The 18,848-nt window shown below is 40.8% G+C and overlaps 1 protein-coding gene across 1 annotated transcript in view; it reads left to right on the top strand.

The window, feature by feature from the left end:
* Nucleotides 1-18,848, top strand: part of adgrb2 (adhesion G protein-coupled receptor B2) — a 341,301-nt gene that overhangs the window by 254,621 nt on the left and 67,832 nt on the right. Inside the window, 3 exon segments of the mRNA XM_073821334.1 lie at nucleotides 2,689-2,792; nucleotides 3,925-4,027; nucleotides 14,788-14,938. Of these exon segments, the coding sequence (XP_073677435.1) occupies nucleotides 2,689-2,792; nucleotides 3,925-4,027; nucleotides 14,788-14,938 (358 nt within the window).

The raw sequence follows: 18,848 nt of genomic DNA, 5'->3' as shown, positions 1-18,848 counted from the left end.
ATTGCATTTGCACATTGCACTTGTGCAACTGAACATTTATCTCAGTGGTAATATACGGTTTCACAGATCTGCCCACAATTCTTGGTGGTAGGACTGAGTAGGAGGGTTAATCCTGAAACATGAGGCATGTGTTCACCTGTAGTAACCCTTCTCTCGGCAGAGATGCTTAATAAGCTGGGGCAAAGGGGTCGCAAGTGTTAAAGGGCTGACGGGGATAGAATGCCCAGTTTAAGAAGAGAATCCAGCTTTGGCCTGATGGGAAACAGAGAAAATGACCCCTGGAGTATAAAAGAAGATAGGGTAGCATGAGGCTATTCAGAAAGAAGACCCTTGGCCTTTAGCTTTAACCTGAACAGAATGTAATCCTCTTCCTACTACCCCTCTATATATTTTTTCCCTGCTCTTTTTATCCTTCACCCAACCTGCAGCTGTTTATTCAGTGTTTATAGATTCTTATTTCTCCCTCTGCAGTTTTGACATACATTTATGCATATACACACACACACACACATATACACATACACGCTAGTGTTAAAAAATGTATGGTCAGTAACTTTTTCCTCAGTCCTACCACCAAGAATTTTTTTTTTCGAAAGACATATTTTTCTGATCACAGAGGCTGTGTTTTTAATACTGTAAAAACAGTAATATTGTCAAATACTATGACAATGTAAAATAATTATTTTATTTTATTTATGTGATGGCAAAGCTGAATTATCTTCAGTGTTGCGCGATCCTACAGAAATTCTTGTAATATGCTGATTTGGTGCTGAGGAAACATTACTTATTATTGTGTTGCTATGTTTTTTTTTTAAGATTCTTTGGTGAACAAAGTTTTTTTTTAAATGCATCCTTGCTGAATAAAAGCATAAAAAACTAACTTTTGACCTTTTTAAACAGTAGTGTACAGTCAAAACTGAAATAAAATATGTCAAGAACTCAAGAGTTAAACTGTGTCAAAACAAATTCATCTTGATAATGTCAGATAACTTTGATAGAAAGTAGGTACACTCTTAAAAAGAAAGGTGCTTTAAAAGGTTCTTCAAGTGATGCCATAGAAGAACCATTTTTGGTTCCACAAAGAACCATTCAGTCAAAGGTTCTTTAAAGAACCATCTCTTTCTTACCTTTTTATAATCTGAAGAACCTTCATTCGCCAAAAAGAACCTTTTGTGAAACGGAAAGGTTCTTCAGATGTTTGAGGTTCTTTATGGAACCATTTAGACAAGACAGGTTCTTCTATGGCATCGTGAAGCACCTTTATTTTTAAGAGTGTATGTAACAAAACATGGTCAGGTCAAAGTGTCAAATCTAATTTTTGGTTCCAAATTTTTATTGGGTATAATATGTCACAGTTTAGTTTATTTTGCTATCCTCACTTACATAAATGAACTATAGTGTCCTGCACCCACTAGTAAAAAAATATATCTGGTGGCTGAATAATTTTTGGTTTGGTTTGACTGTATATATCAGTTATCAAATATCATATTTACCCTTTTGCATGCTTCAGAATTTTGGCATCATTTACTCACCCTCATGTAGTTCCAAACCTGTATACGTTTCTTTCTTATGTTGAACACAAAAGAAGATATTTTGAAGAACCAAACAGTTGTTGGTCCCCATTGACTTCTATAGTAGGGAAAAAATACTATGGTAGTCAATCGAGACCATCAACTCTTTGATTACCAGTATTCTTCAAAATATCTTCTTTTATGTTCAACATAAGAAAGAAACTTTTACAGGTTTTTCATTTTGGGGTCAACTATTTCTTTAATGCCTCGTTTCCACTGAGCGGTACGGTACGGAACGGAACGGTACGCATTTATTTGCGTTTCCACTATCAAAAGTTGTGAATGGTACCAAAATGCCGAACTGTACCGTACCACTTTTTGGGTACCCTTCCGTTGTGGTACCTAGCACAGTGGAACGGTACTAAAGGGTGGAGCTAGACTCACTGCAGAGCGTTGATTGGTTGACAGAGAATCGTCACTTGCGCGTGCTACAGAACGACGGCGCAACACAAGAGGCGCCATTTTTAAAACACACACAACACCTTGCAAAACAATGCCACCGCGAAACATAACTCGCGAATGTCCTCCATTGATGTTTGCGGTCTTAGCTTTCTTCTTTGCGCGAGAATGACGTCAAACTACTTTCCGTCATACACCACGCCTATCAAGTGACGTTATCACTACTTTCCGGCATACACCACGCCTATCAAGTAAGGGTACTGTCGGCAGTGGAAACGCTAGCCAATTCATGGTTTTCCGACCCGACCCGTACCGTACTGTACCGTACTGTACCGTACCACTCAGTGGAAACGAGGCATTAGTCACACCTATATCCAAAATAATTTTACTGAAAATCATGCTGTGTAAAGCTTGTCTCAGTTAGCAACACCAAAGGAAATGGAGCATAGCTTTTGTATTCTGTTTAACTGAATGTAGTCCAAACTATTTGCTATGAAACTGTACCAGTGCCAGTATTGTATGTGCATTTATTTATTCATTTGGTAAGCAGCCATGTAATTAGCAAGGTAACAATGTCAGCTGGTCGTTATCACTAAACAAACCCCTTCGGGCTGATTCGAGACCCTACTGTTACTCTTCAGGTCTATTTATGTTCTCCCATGCATACACTATAAACACCTCACAATAATCTTCCTTCTCTCAATTGATCTCTTTCCAGGGTATGGGGCCCTCCAGTATGCCGTCTGTGCCCCTCATGGTGGGCTGTGGCATATCCTGTACGGCTCTACTCATTCTGCTGCTCATCTATGCTGCCTTTTGGAGGTGAGTTCAACAAAACCTTTCCCTGACCCACCGCCAGCAACATAACACACATCTACAGAGGACCGTTTTGGAATGTAGCTTCCGGGTTCTGCTGTCCTCTGCTGATAATAGGATATTACTGTGCTATTTTTGCTCTATTCCCCTCGTTTACTTCCCGGTGTGCTCAGAGGTACACTTACGCCCTAAAAGATTTATTTTTCAGACTGTAGCTTCCCACGTGGGTTTGCCCGGGCTGGGATAGAGCAGCTGGCATGGGGTAGATCTAGAGTGGGCCAAAACTGCAATTAGCAATAATTGGGAACAAATGAGGGATGGCGGGAGCCGCCTGTGGCAGGACAGGATTATGTGGAGAGTGCTAGTGAAGGCTAGCATGGTTGCTAACAGCTCAGTGTGGCAGATGGCCCAGGATGGTCACATGATTAGCTAACACCAGGTCCAGAAAAAGGCCAAGTGCTTAGTCAAGTATTTATCTCCACGGAAGTATGACTTTGAGTTTTCCCAAATGCTGCTAGACTTTTTTCACTACATTGTTTATAATATAAATAAAATAGTTGTCACATTATAAATGTTGACAACAGTTGTTTTGCTTATACATTTGGGGAAACCAATGCAATGAAATTCATTATTCAATCATTTTAAGGCTGTTAGAGTTGGTTAAAATGTCTTGATACTTCAGATTCAAACGATTTTTACCTCCTATCCCATAATTCCTGAGTAGCAGGTGGGAATTGTATTTCCTCTCCAAGATTAGTGCATCTGCCACCCCATCAGAAAGCTTATCATGGGCCTCCCCTATCACTCAGACCATTGATCCAGGGGACGCTGTCACTGTCCTCTTGAGCAGATCTGTCCAGAGCTCAAATAACGGATGAGAACATTTTGCTCACCGGTGCTTGCGCGTAAAAAGCCTGTTTTGGGGTTCATCTGTAGGTCATCTGGGATGCTGCTCTAGTTGTCAGTGTTCAGTGAAGTGAAAAAAATGATAAATGGATTTTGATAAATGGATCTCACACATTTTATGCCATAAACGTGTATATTAAGCTTTTGTAAAGATAATAATGCCATAACAGCAACACAAAGTTGCTGTTAAAATTGTCAGCATGTGATTTTCCTATTTTTCTGTGATTCTTAGGTACATTCGTTCAGAGAGGTCCATCATTCTGGTGAACTTCTGCATGTCCATACTTGCCTCCAATGTGCTGATACTGGTGGGACAGTCCCAAACACTCAGCAAGGTGAGTATATGTGTACGTTTGTGTTTCTGTGATGTGTATGAGGGAAAGAGTTTAGAAAGAACAACCTTTAGGTTCCTATCTTCCTGCCTTCATGTTTGGCTCCAATTTGAAGATGTCAAAGTATTCTGGGGAATTGAATGTCTTTCCAGCATAATCTACATTAAATTAGTTATTTTATTACATTTAAAGAGTTAGTTCACCCAGAAATGAAGACTACCCCGTGATTTACCCACCCTCAAGCCATCCTAGGTGTATATGACTTTCTTCTTTCAGACGAATACAATCAGAGTTATATTAAAAAATAACCTGGCTCTTTTAAGATTTATAATGGCATTGAATGAATGTTGAGATTCAATAGTCCAATAGAAGTCCAATAAAGTCCATCCATACAACATAAAAGTTACTCCACATGGCTCTGGGGGATTAAAAAAGGCCTCCTGAAATGAATCAAAGTGTTTGTGTAAGAAAATATCCATATTTATAATTTTATAAACTGTAATCTCTAGCTTCTGCTAACTGTCGTGCATGCATTCATGAGAGTATGGCATTGAAACTGGTTTTCCTTTGCTAAACAAAGGAATCTTTGCTTTCTTTGCTTCTGTAAACAAAATTTAGCTAGAGATTATGGTTTTTAACGTTTTAAATATGGATTTTTTTTCTACACAAATGCATAAATTCACTTCAGAAGGCCTTTGTTAACCCCCCAGAGCCATGTGGAGTACTTTTTATGATCGATGGATGAACTTTATTGAGCATAAAAATCTCAACAGCCATTCACTGCCATTATACTGTAAAGCTTGGAAGAGCCAGGACCTTTTTAAATATAACTTTGAATGAATTTGTCTGAAAGAAGAAAGTCATATACACCTAGGATGGCTTGAAGTTAAGTAAATCATGAGATAATTTTCATTTTTGGGTGAACTATCCCTTTAATAAATATCAGTTTAGTGTTTCTGGAAGTAGCTCCTATGTTGTTGATAATATTTATATCAGTAATTCATATGGAACAATTATATATATAGTATATAAATTATATATAGTGATACAACAGCATTTTAGTGCCATGTCAAAAAAAAATCTAAAATTGAAAGGTTAAAGTCATAATATTTCGAGAATAAAGTCGAAATGTTTTGAGAACAAAGTCGAAATGTTTCGAGAATAAAGCTGAAATGTTTAAAGAATGAAGTCGAAATTATGAGAATGAAATTGTAGCTGTTAAAGTTGTAATTTTTTAAGAGTATAGCCCGGATTGAGAGCACCAGGAGAAGTTGCCAGGCCACCGGAATTGATTTTTATTTAAACACATTATTGTAATAGACATATTGTTTGTATTTTGCTATAAAACCGACAGATTTTGAAAGCCAAGACTATGAAATATCTCCCGCATGTGCAATAGGCTAGAATATACTCTTAAAATATTCTAACTTTATTAATAATTTAAAAATGATTAATTCTCATAATTTTGACTTTATTCTCTAAATACTTCGACTTTATTCTCGAAACACTTCTACTTCATTCTCTAAATATTTCGACTTTATTCCAAAAAATGTCGACTTTATTCTCAGAATTTTGACTTTATTGTTGAAATATTTCGACTTTATTCTGGAAATATTTCAACTTCATTCTCGTGATTTCGACTTTATTCACAAAATCGTATATATATTTTTTTAATCCATAGCACTAAAACGCCATTGTAAAATGATAAGGTTAGTTGCATTTATTATTATTTAGTTATATTCACTTATATGTATTTCTTTGAATTTAATTCTACTTAAATGCAAATTACAATTCTGAATCCCTTTTGCTACCTTCATACAAATTTAGTTCAAATTCAAAAATTAAATTTAAATGTAAAATACATTTAATTTAAAATTGCGTTCTGAATGGCACTTAACGGCGGGTCCCAGACTCCCTACAGAGAGTAGTCTATCTGTGGTACAGGTAACTGTTGTTTGTTCTCTCTCCAGCCTGTCTTGACATTATGTAAGTGGCAGTGATAGAATTTGAGAAAGGCATGTGTAGCAGACAGATGTGTGGAAGGCGCTGGAGGGTCAGCTTTGTGTCAGCCGTGACAGTCACACCATGAGAGTATACGATAGACTACAGAGGCACCTGAGAAATAAGTGCTGCCATTCAAACCCAACCTGTCGCTCAGAGCTACAAAGAAAGCGAAGACAAGCTAAAGGAACTGCTCACAGGACCCCTTCCCCTCTCGATCTGGACTTATTATTTCACTAAATTCTCATTTTTGGCATTAGTTTAAGAAAGTACAGATAAGCCTATTTTCAGAAACCATGAATGGTGTGAAATCCTTCTCATTTCCTGGGTCATTTGCTGAGCGGCCCGGTGTTTAGCATTAGAATATGCACCTCATTATTATATAAAACCTCAGCGAGATACTCTGCTTACCGCTTCTCATTTGCGTTCTCCGCTTACTTAAATCATACTTCCTTTAATTCCAGCCTGCTATTTTTTCTTAGAAACTATTCAACCTGTAACTAACCCATTTTCACTTTTTAAGTACCGTCTACAAGGAAAAAAGTCTAGACAGGATGCTGTTAGAGCTCATTTTCACACCACAGTGGATCCATGAATCCATTTCTCTCCAAATGGACTTTTGTTAAAGGGATAGTTCACCCAAAAATAAAAATGGCTTTGCACACAAAAAGTATTCTTGTAGCTTCATAACATTAAGGTTGAACCACTGATGTGTTTATTCTTATAATATTTTGACTTTATTCTCAAAATATTTAGACTTTTTTTCTCATAATTTTGTCTTTATTGTCGAAATACTTTGACTTTATTCTCCAAATATTTTGACTTTATTCACGAAACATTTAGACATTTTCTCATAATTTTATCTTTATTGTCGAAATATTTCGACTTTATTGTCGAAACACTATAACTGTATTTTCGAAATATTTCAACTTTATTCTCATAATTTTAACTTTATTGTCAAAATATTTTGACTATATTGTCGAAACACTTCGACTTTATTATCAAAATATTTTGACTTTATTCTCAAAACATTTTAACTTTATTCTCATAATTTTGACTTTATTGTCAAAATATTTTGACTTTATTCTCGTAATATTTTGACATTATTCTCAAAACACTGACTTTATTCTCAAAATATTTCGACTTTATTCTCAGAACATTTCGACTTCATTCTCAAAATATTTCGACTTTATCCTCAAAACATTTCGACTTTATTCTTGAAACATTTCAACTTTATATTTTAAAATATTTAAACTTTATTCTCAAAACATTTCGACTTTATTCTCATAATTTTTACTTTATTGTCGCAGTATTTTGACTTTATTCTAGTAATATTTTGACATTATTCTCGAAACACTTTGACTTTATTCTTGAAATATTTAGACTTTATTCTCAAAATATTTCAACTTTATTCTCGAAACATTTCAACTTTAGTCTTGAAACACTTTAACTTTATTCTTGAAATATTTCAACTTTAGTCTTATGATTTTGAATTTATTGTCGAAGTATTTCGACTTTATTCTCAAAATATTTTGACTTTATCCTCGAAATGTTTTGACTTTATATTTAAAAATATTTAGACTTTATTCTCATAATTTTGACTTTATTGTTGCAGTATTTTGACTTTATTCTCGTAATATTTTGAAATTATTCTCGAAACACTAACTTTATTCTTGAAATATTTCGACTTTATTCTCAAAACATTTCGACTTTATTCTCAAAATATTTCAACTTTATTCTCAAAACATTTTGTCTTTATTCTCAAAACATTTTGTCTTTATTCTTGAAACACTTTGACTTTATTCTCGAAACCTTTCAACTTTATTCTCTTTTTTTCTTTTTTTAACTTTATTCTCATAATTTTTACTTTATTGACAAAGTATTTTGACTTTATTCTCATAATATTTTGACTTTATTCTCAAAATATTTCGACTTTATTCTTGAAACATTTTGACTTTATTCTCATTATTTTGACTTTGTTGTTGAAATATTTTGAATTTTTTGTCGAAATACTTCAACTTTATTCTCTAAATATTCAGATTTTATTCTCAAAACATTTCGACTTTATTCTTGAAACATTTCGACTTTATTCTCGAAACACTGAATTTATTCTCTAAATATTTCGACTTTATTCTCAAAACATTTAGACTTTAGTTTCATAATATTTTGACTTTACTGTCAAAACATTTATTCTCTAAATATTTTTGACTTTATTCTCAAAACATTTTGACTTTATTTTCATTATTTTTACTTTTTATAGTTTATATATAATATTTGGACTTTATTGTCAAAACACTTCGACTTTATTGTCGAAACGCTTTATTCTCAAATATTTTAACTTTATTCTCATAATTTTGACTTTATTGTCAAAATATTTTAACTTTATTTTCATAATATTTAGACTTTAGTCTCGAAACATTTCAACTTTATTCTCATCATTTTGACTTTTTTTAGTAGAAATATTTTTACTTTATTGTCGAAACACTTTGACTTTATTCTCAAAATATTTTGACTTTATTCTCAACATTTCGACTACTTTATTCTCTAAATATTACAATTTCAATCTTGTAATCGTAGATTTTTTTTATAAGTTGAGTGATAAGGTGAGTTGTAATTTTTATTATTTAGTTATCTAGTGATATTTAGTTACCCCTTCAGTCGAATCACTTCGACGTTACATTGGGATCTCGCTTGAGAGACCGATCACCTCTGAGCCTTATTAAAAAGGACAATTGAAAATTGGCGAGTGGACGTGCGCGCCGGCCACGCCCCCGTACATACGGGTATATAAGATGGCTGAGCGCACCACTCAGTCAGACTTTTGCTTTCAGAGCCGATGTGTCGAGCCTCTAAACAGCCGAGAAGAGTTCTTCAGAGTTCATGCTCCCTCCTGCTGCTGCGCTGCCATAACTAAAAGAGTGTTTCACAGAAAGAGCATTGTTTGGCAGCCGTCAGCGCGGTCCCGCGGGCGGCCGTTTTCACGGCCATATAAAGCCTTTTTGCATTCCAGCGAGCAGCCCCGGCGAGTGCATTGCCCCGCGGCGCCTCCCTGGGCAAACCGGGATCACAAAAGAGCAATTTCTAGCGGCCGTTTTAGACGTTCTTTTCAGGATGTCTTTTCGGCCGTGCGTTTCTGGATGTGGTAGTTTCCTCTCCTCAGCGAACGGACATGAGCGCTGCCTCACGTGTTTAGGCTTTGAGCACGCTGGGGTGGTGCTCATGAATGGTTCATGCGGTGAAAGCATGACCATGACCACGCTGAAGTCCTGCCGCTCGTTCGCGAGCTGGCTCCCCCCGCCTCCCTCCCGTGGTCAGCCGTTGAGCCGCCTATGCTCTTCGGCCGCCGCGGTGGGGCGCGGGGGGGGACATTCAAATTACGATAGACAGCGTTCCGCCGGCTCAAAAAGCCCTGCGGACCTCTCTATCTCAGCGCGGTCCCGTTGAGTTTCCGCAGCAGACGCTTCCCCGCCTGGCGGGCTGAGCGTCTCCTTCGGTGCTCCTGCAGAGGATGAGATGTCTGTCACAGCATCAGAGGGAGAGTCAGACGGTGACACTTCTCTTCCCGCGGCGCGGCGCCCAACCGTGGTCGCTGCCCCCCCGGAGGTTGATGTCGAACTGTCGGCTATGCTTCTCCGGGCAGCCGGGGAGGATCGGTTTGAGGGTTCCTCAGGGGCCTCCGGCCGATCCTTCTAGGCTGGACGACTGGTTCCTGGGGGGGGCACCGGCGGCAGCGCCGCGCTCCCCCCTGGTCCCGTTCTGACCGGATGTGCATGAGGAGCTGACAAAATCGATGGCGCCCTATTTATTTGAAGCGCACTCCAGCTCCTCTCCCCTCGCCACTCTCCATGGCGGGGCAGCCAAGGGGTACGTGGCGGTCCCCCAGGTCGGGCGCGCCATCGCGGTGCACCTTTGCCCGCGGGCGCGGCCGCCTGGTGGGGCCCTCCGCGTCTCCCTTTTAGGGCATGTGAAATTTCTTCCGCCCTCATCGGCTGGGCCTTTTCTGCGCCCCCCGACACGCTGCCCCGCCCTGCAGGCCATGGCAACACTGCAAAAGTGCCAGGTGCAGGCACCTTAAGGCCTGCACGAGAGTGGTCCTGACCAGGGGGTACTTGAAGAACTCCGCGCCGCCACTGACTTCGCCCTTCGGGCCACTAGGTCGCGGCGTGTCCCCTTGGTCAGGTGATGTCCACCTGCGTGGTCCAGGAATGCCACCTATGGCTGACTCTGGCCCGGATGGCAGAGGCCGACAAAGTTCGCTTTCTCGACTCTCCCATTCCCCAGAGCGGCCTATTCGGCGACACCGTGAAGGGTTTTTGCTCAGCGGCGTCGAACGTATCGCCGGCCCCCAAAAGCCTGCGATCCTCCGCCATCAGCATACCCCGTCGAGATGCCAGAGCAGTACGCCTCCCCGTCGTTCGGGCTGGGCGTCTCCTCTGGCGCTCCAACGGTCCAGAGGCAGACGGAGGCCGTCCAACATATCCTGCCCCGCCGCGAAGTTACCATTCCGCCGCCTGGGCCCCCGCCTCCGCCTGCCCGTCGCCGAGGGCGTCCCCCCGCAGCTCCGTCCCCTGCTGAGCCACACGATCCAGGCTCGCAGCCGACGTCGAGCCGCCCGTGGGAGAGGGACGCCGCTCGCCTCTCAGGGTCCTGCGACGGAAGACCCTCGCAGGCGAGCTTCGAAGCGTCCCTGATGCGAGCACCCCCGGAGGTGGAGAGAGCTACTCTGTCGGCACTCCCGCTGGAAGCGGGACTTAGCCGGTCATTTGAAATCACAGAAAGACCCAGCTTTCTCACCTCTGGGGCCCCGGCCCCGAGTTTCCTTCCTGAGCAGCACTTCCACTCCTCGGAACCAGACTCGGGACCGGATGTCGCCAGCGCGGGAACCAGGGAAGTAGGTAAGCACTGCTTAGTGCAGTTAGACACTTCTCCAGGACGTTTATCCTTCTGGGTTTTGTCTCCTTCCCTGTCTTTCCCCAGGCTGCCCCACCACGGTCACACCGGTCAACGTTCCCTTGATACCACTACACTGGTTGATACGGACGGTACGGCCCGGCTCCAGGCGTCCGCCCAGACTCACAGGTACCCCTTACATTCTTTATTCGGAAACAGGCGTGCCTCTGTTCTGCCTGCGGAGGTCGCGTTCCTACTGGCGAAGGACGCGATCCAGCCTGTCTCTCCGGCCGGGACGAGGTCGGGGTTTGATAAGAGTCCTGACTTCACGTGTCCAGTTAGAGTGGTGGGTTAACATCCGCCCTGTATGGAGCTCTGTTCCGATCCCTTCTTAGGCTGTCGGCACACATGCTCACGACGACGCACATACAAGTATGTTTCCGTCTCCAGGGCTGGGTTGCAGCCATCTGCCTGAAGGGCACCCGCTGTCGCGTCTCGATCTTTCCCCGGCGCACACCCCTCCGGCGGTCTGCCCCGGGGGTCGAGCGCTCAGCGCGAGGTGCTTCCACTTGGCTAGTCCCTCTCCTTCCTGCCTTCTTTAGGCCATGGGAGCTCCCCTGTCCCCTCTTCGGCAGACAGGTACTCGCGTCCTCAACTGTCTCTTCGACTGATGCTTACCAGCCCACTCGTGAGTTCCGTTGTGCGAATACAGGGACCTGGTGCCTCGGCACCCCCGCCATCTGGTCCTTCAGGCCAACCGAGGGAATCCCTTTCCTCGGTCGGGAGCCCGACTCGGTCCACAAGACGGCCCGCCTTGCTACCAAGAGCGCGCAGTTGGTGCTGTAGTCCCTGAGCTAATCAGGTACTATACAGCGGTCCTCTCAAAATCAGAGGCTCCTGGGGCACATGTCAGCTCTAGCCGCTTGCCGTTAAGCTGTTTCATGTGAGACCGCTGCAGCACGATCGAGTCCTATGATGGGCATGGCATCTCGGCTCTCTCCGGACTGGCGTTTTCCCGCAGTATTGCCGACAAGTCAGCCCGTGGCTTACCACGGGTTGGGTTGCCATGCACAACAGAGGCTTACAGCTCCTCCCATCCACTCCCATGGAGTCCAACGTGGCAGATTTTGCTACTTGCTATTCATTTGAAGCAGGGAAACTCAACCGTGCAGCCGCCCGGTTCCCACGGCAGTCCACCCACCTGCAGAATGGCGACTCCACCCCGTGACGCAGCTAGTTGGAGTTATATCGGCAGGCCCAGCCACATCCGCTCGCCCTCCCGATTCCTCCCATTGCCAGAGTAACTCTGGCACATAGCTGACCTCCGGGGCTCAAGTACGCCCTTCCCCAGTGAGCCTCCTTGCGCAGACTCTGTGCGAGTCCAGGGAGGACGAGGAGTAAGTCTGGAGGTTGCGTAGTAACCATCCCCTCGCGGTAGTCCCTCCCTGTAAGGGCACGGCTTGACACCGTAGATCTCTCCGGCCTTTCACAGGCCGTGATACAAACTATCACTCGGTACTGGGCTTCCTTGGCAAAGGCTGGCTCACGCACTGAGATGAGGTCTATCGCTGGCATTCCTCTCGCTGAGAGGCACAGAGATACACGATTGCAGTAGTGCTTCCTTTCCTGCAGGAGAGTTAGAGCGCAGGCTGTCCCCTCGACTCTCGGAATATATGCCGCCGCTAAGCCGCATATCACATGCAGTAGATGAAGCAAAATAGGTAAGCACCCACTGGTCGTGAGGTCCCTCAGAGGTGCCAGACCGCGCCTCATACCCTCTTGGGACCCCCCCGTCGCCCTTCGGGGCCGCGGGGCGCTCCATTTGAGCCCCTGGCCTCAGTCGAGCTAGAATTCCTGTCATTTAGACAGCGCTCCTGATTGCCCTGGCCTCCATCAAGAGGGTAAGGAGACCTACAAACTTTCTCTGTAGGGAAGCTTCCCCGTCGCCTTCTCAGGCCGCGGGGCGCTCCCTTGGAGCCTCGGGCCTCGGGCCTCAGTCGAGCGAGAAAAACGCTCCTGACTGCCCTGGCTCCCATTGAACGAGCAAAGGTTCCCCAGAGGTGCTCAGTGGGCCTCAGTCGAGTCCTGTCATTAAGACAGCGCTCCTGACTGCCCTGGCTCCTATTAAGAGGGTTGGAGACCTACAAGCTTTCCTTGCCAGCAAAGTGTGTCAAGAAGTTCGGGCCCGGCGACTCTCACGTTACTACCTGAGACCCCGGCCCGGCTATTGTGCCCAAGGTTCCCCACCACGCTTTTCCGCGGTCAGGTGGTGAACCTGCAAGCTCTGCCCTGGAGGAGGCAGACCCAGCCTTGCGATGTTGTGTCTATGTGAAAATGAAATCGCTCTGCACTTCAGACGCACCTAGCAGCTTATCTGCTTGGGGTTCAGCAGAAAGGGAATGCTGTCCCCAAACTGAGGTGGCTCATTGGGTGGTAGATGCCTCTCCCTCTCTTATCTATATCTGGGAGAGCCATGCCCCTTAGGTGTTCATGCCCACTCCATTAAGAGTGCTGCTTCATCCTATGCGTTGGCTCATGGCGCCTCACTAGCAGATATCTGTAGAGCTGCGGGCTGGGCGACACCTAATACCTTCGCTAGGTTCTTCAACCTCCGCGCAGAGGCCGTATCCTCCCATGTCTTAACATAAGACTTCAGGCGAGCGGGGGGACAGCTGGTGTCGGCTTGCTGCGCCATTCCCACGTGGATACGTGGATCTCCCAGAATGTTCCCTCCGGCGAACCTGGGTCCTCCATGCCCCGCAGTCAGGGCTAGATGCGGAGTAGTCCTTGGCTGTGATCCTGCCTGGGTCTCCTTCGCCCCGCAGGTTGTGGCTATACTTTTCAATGTTTTCCAGCGGAGGAGACCGCTGTTTCCCTCGTGTATCCCTAAGAAATCTTATGGATATATTGAGTTATTCTCATTTCCACATGCACAAATTGCATGTGCTCCGCCCCCCCAACCCATGCTTCAGTACTCTGGCATCCCTGCAGGCCCCTTATAAAAAGGGGGCCTCGGGGCGTTGGGAAGGTTACGTTCAATGACCGCCTGCGGACACGTCTGGGAAGACCTGCCGGCACGTGGCGTTGTGCGTAACGCGGCGTCAGGGTCGTGGCCTTTTCTATGGGTCTAGTTCCCAATGTAACGTCGAAGTGATTCGACTGAAGGGGTAACGTCTAGGTTACGAAGGTAACCCTCGTTCCCCGAAGGAGGGAACGGAGACGTTACATTCCCCTGCCACGCCCCTGGCGTCGCGCTGACGCTGGGCTCTCCCGGCTCTTCAGCAAAAGCCTGACTGAGTGGTGCGCGCAGCCATCTTATATACCCGTATGTACGGGGGCGTGGCCGGCGCGCACGTCCACTCGCCAATTTTCAATTGTCCTTTTTAATAAGGCTCAGAGGTGATCGGTCTCTCAAGCGAGATCCCAATGTAACGTCTCCGTTCCCTCCTTCGGGGAACGAGGGTTACCTTCGTAACCTAGACGTTATTTAGTTCCTTACTACCCTTCTGGGTCTTGATCGTGGTAGTACTATTGCTGTCTATGCAGGGTCAGAAAGCTCTCGGATTTCATCAAAAATATCTTAATTTGTGTTCTTAAGATGAACAAAGGTCTAAAGTGTTTCGACCGACATGAGAGTGGAGTAATTAAAAACAGAGTTTTCATGTTTTGGGTGAACTATCCCTTTAATGTCCACAGCTTGTTCCCACTTCTTCTCAATTACTTCATCTCTGTCTCCTTCTTGGCTTCTATAACAAACAGCTGAGAGCCATTTGCACCTCTTCTTGCTTCCTGTACTTTCTCTCGCATCTTTTCCGCCACGTCTTACTCCCTATTTCTCTCCATTTCTTTCTTCTTCCCTCTTTTGTCTCTAGGGATTGTGCACTGTGACTGCTGCCTTTTTGCACTTCTTCTTTCTGGCCTCTTTCTGCTGGGTACTGACAGAGGCATGGCAGTCCTACCTGGCTGTGATTGGCAAGATGAGGTCCCGCCTCATTCGCAAGCGTTTCCTGTGCCTGGGCTGGGGTAGGACACCCACACACACACACACACCATAAACTAACATTGAAGGTCAAAAGCAAGTGCTTCAGCTTCAGTTTTTCATCTATATTAAAGATACAGGAGTATAGCATGCCAGCTCTTATCAATTCAGTCACATCAGATTGTCTGCAATGTCAGTTTTCCCAATGACACACCATAAACATGCCACTGGAGCTCAATGTTACTTCTGTATTACAAGAGGTAGATGTCTGATCGTTGATAAGAAATGCATTGTGTGGCACCATCTTAACACAGGTGGGATCTGAAAGGATGTTCAGGCTCTCGCAGTACCACACAAGCACTTGTTTTGTAACTTATTGATCCACGATCACTTCCATTAATTCATAGATGCCCTTTGCAGATATTGTAGAACAGCACTGGCACCCACAGGGGAGTGGTGGTAGATGGATTTCTAACTAAGACAAATGTATTACTCGTATTACTCAAAATGTGAAATGTGGGTATTGTCCATGTATATGCTTAGTTTTGACTCTACATGCTTCCTCATTTTGAGTCTTGTAGCAGACTCTCTTATCTATGAGGCCAAAAAAACAATCTATACAGTTTGTAATGTTATAAAGAAAAAAAATTGTTTTTATTTTTAATTGTATTTCATTTCACTTCATTTATTATTGTATTATATTCTATTTAATTTAATTATATTAAATATCATTTTTTTATTCTATTTATTTTTATTATTATTTTGTATTGGTTTTCATTTCATCCTTCCATTTACTTTTTATTTAATGTTATTTTATTTATTTAATTTCACTTAATTTATTATTTCATTTCATTTCATACATTTTATTGTTTTATTCCATTTCATTTTATTGTTTCATTTCATTATTTCATTTAACATTTTTTTATTTTTTATTTCATTTCACTTTATTTTTATTGTATTTTGTTTCATTTTAATTATTTTTTGTTTGTTTTTGTTATTTTATTTAATTTAAATTATCTTTTTATTAATTTAATGCAGTTCACTTCGTTTTTTATTTTATTTCATGCTATTTTATTCCATTTAATTTTATTGCATTTCAATTTCATTTCATTTTTTATTTTATTTTATTTTGTTTATTTTATTTCGTTTTATTTATTTATTTGATTTCACTTTATTTAAAAAAATGATTTCATTTTATTTTATTCTATTTAATTTAATTTTATCCCATTATTTATTTATTCCATTATTTCATTTTTTTTTTATTTCAATTTATTTTATTTTATTATTTTTTAAATATTTTTTATTTCATTTTATTTAGTTGATATTATTTGATATTATTTTATTATTTCATTTTATTTTATTATTTTGTTTTATTTTAATTTATTTGATTTTTTTTTTTCTTTTATTTCATTAATTAATTTAACTTCATTTTATGTTTTATTCTATATCATGTTATGCTATTCTATTTTATTTAATTTATTAATCTATTCTATTTTATTAAATTTGGATCCCGTTCTTCCCCTCCCTTTCTTCCCCTCCTGTTCTCTAAACCGGAGTTTTTCTAATTGGCTTTAATTTCCAGAGTTAATCAGAGCATTGTTAATTACATGAATATTTCAGAGAAGAGCTCATTATGTGTGGACGTGGCACACAGACATAGAGCGAGAAGAAAGGATAGGTCTAATTAGCACATGAGGAAAGCTGGCCTCCCTGACTGTGATGGCAAACACAATAGGGGTAACACCAGCAGGAGAGGCCAGGAAGCCCTCACAGACACCGCGAGGGGAGGAAACGTGGGATTCTACAAAGTAAAGGTCACTGTACACGTCACGGACCAATAAGTAAACCTTCCTCAGTGTTGAGATAAGAAACTTAAGGCTAAAAATAAGTTTAGTTATGATAGTGTTTTCTGCTGTATGTTAAATAGCAAAATGCAACTCTTTTTTTTCCGGTAAAAAAAAAAAAAAAATACTATTGTGAACTCATGAACATTTATTATTATATTGTTATATATAATTAAATACAGTATATACAGTAAAAATAAATAATAAATATAAATATTGCATTTTCATAACCTGATATATGAATTCCTGCATATTTCCTTTGCCTACTGCATGTCAAATGAATGAATTAATTAAATTATTGAATTATTTATTCATTAATGTATTGTTGTTGATGTTTTTGTGATTTTATTTATTTATTTTTTTAACAAATATACATTTCTACAATTGTCAGGTGCCAGTAAAAATATATGCAACATTAAATAAGGAGCTATGACTTGCAGTCCCGCCCATTTTTTTTTTTTTTTTTAATCTAGCTGGAGAACAAATAGATGACAACTGAAGCGCTGAAGGTTTTAAGTTATGCATTTATTTATTTATTGTAAAACAATCTAGCTGGTGAAAAAATAGAAGGCCACCGAAGCACTGAATTTATTTATTAATTTATTTATCATAATTGAAAAAAAAAAAAAATCTAGCTGGTGAATAAATAGAAGACCACTGATTTTATTTATTTATTTTTAAAAAAAATCTAGCTGGTGAACGAATAGATCACTGAAGCTTTTTTTTATTTATTTATGTATGTATTTATTTATTTTAATTTTCAAAAATCTACCTGGTGAACAAATAAAAGACCACTCAAAAGACCACATTTTTATATATTTTGAAAATGTTTTTTTTTTTAGTTGATGTATTTTTTTATTTTATTATTATTATTTTATAATTTTCAAAATCTAGCTGATGAGCAAATGGAAGACAATTGAATCACTGAATGAAAGAATTTATTAATTTATTTATTTCAAAAAATCTTGCTGGTGAACAAATAGAAGGTTATTTTTGGATAAAGGATATTTATTTTTTATTTTTATTTATTTTTTTATATATAAATAATTGTCAGAAATCCACTGAAAAGACCACTGAAGCACTGAAGTTTTTATTATTATTATTTATTATTTTATTTTATTTTATTTTTTAAGATTTTCTAAAACTAGCTGTTGAACAAATTGAAGACCATTGAAGCACTAAATTTATTTATTTATTTATAATTTTGAAAAAAGAATCTACCTGGTGAACAAATAGAAGACTATTGAAGCACTGAAGTTATTTATTTATGTGTTTATGTATTATAATTTTCACAAGTCTTTCTGGTGAACAAATAGAAAACCCCTGAGCTTTTTTTCCCCCTGACTAAAAAACTAAAAAATTTATCTTCAAATTATTGGCCAGTTTCCTATACAGTGTACTGAACATGCTATTTTTATACATTGTGCCATTAGATTTCTAAACTGAAGTATATTAAATATATACATTTGAAAGATAACACCTGAAGCAAAACATAATAATGTGCATTTAATGACATTATACTTTATGATATAAAAGACATAAAAGCAGTTTAACAATGTGATATATCCGAAAACCATATGCGTAGTAAGATGAATAGGTTGTGTTTAATATATTCTTTTCAATTTCTTCATTAAAATAATTGCAAAATAAATTCTGTATACTGCTACTTTTACGCTTTGTACCTCTGGATCTCTGAACTGAAACATGAAATGTTTCACATTTGATACATTTGAAAGTTAACACCTGAAGCAAAAGACAGCAATGTGCATTTAATGACTTTATACTGTATGACATAAAAGCTCTTTGGTTCCAGCTAGCATTCACAGTGTTGCTATAAGAGAGTCACAGTGCTTGCTCTGTGTACTTGCCCTGTGGAGAATACAGACAGGAACGTTTGCACTGCTACACTTTGGCCTCATGAAAAAAGAGACACATACACAGAGGCCCATGGGAATTGCTCTCTGCTAAAGTAGCATGTCTGGGGTCTGGGAGGGCACTGCACACAGGGGGAATAGCGTACCTGTACACCATGTGCATTTGTCCATGAAAAGGGCACAAGCTAAATAAAGTCACCAAAGTGAGAGCAGATTACTTCAGCTAACTTCCCCTT

This window comes from Garra rufa, chromosome 17 (assembly GCF_049309525.1).
Source record: "Garra rufa chromosome 17, GarRuf1.0, whole genome shotgun sequence".
Classification (NCBI taxonomy): Eukaryota; Metazoa; Chordata; class Actinopteri; order Cypriniformes; family Cyprinidae; genus Garra; species Garra rufa.
This window is presented reverse-complemented; position numbering and strand designations above follow the sequence as displayed.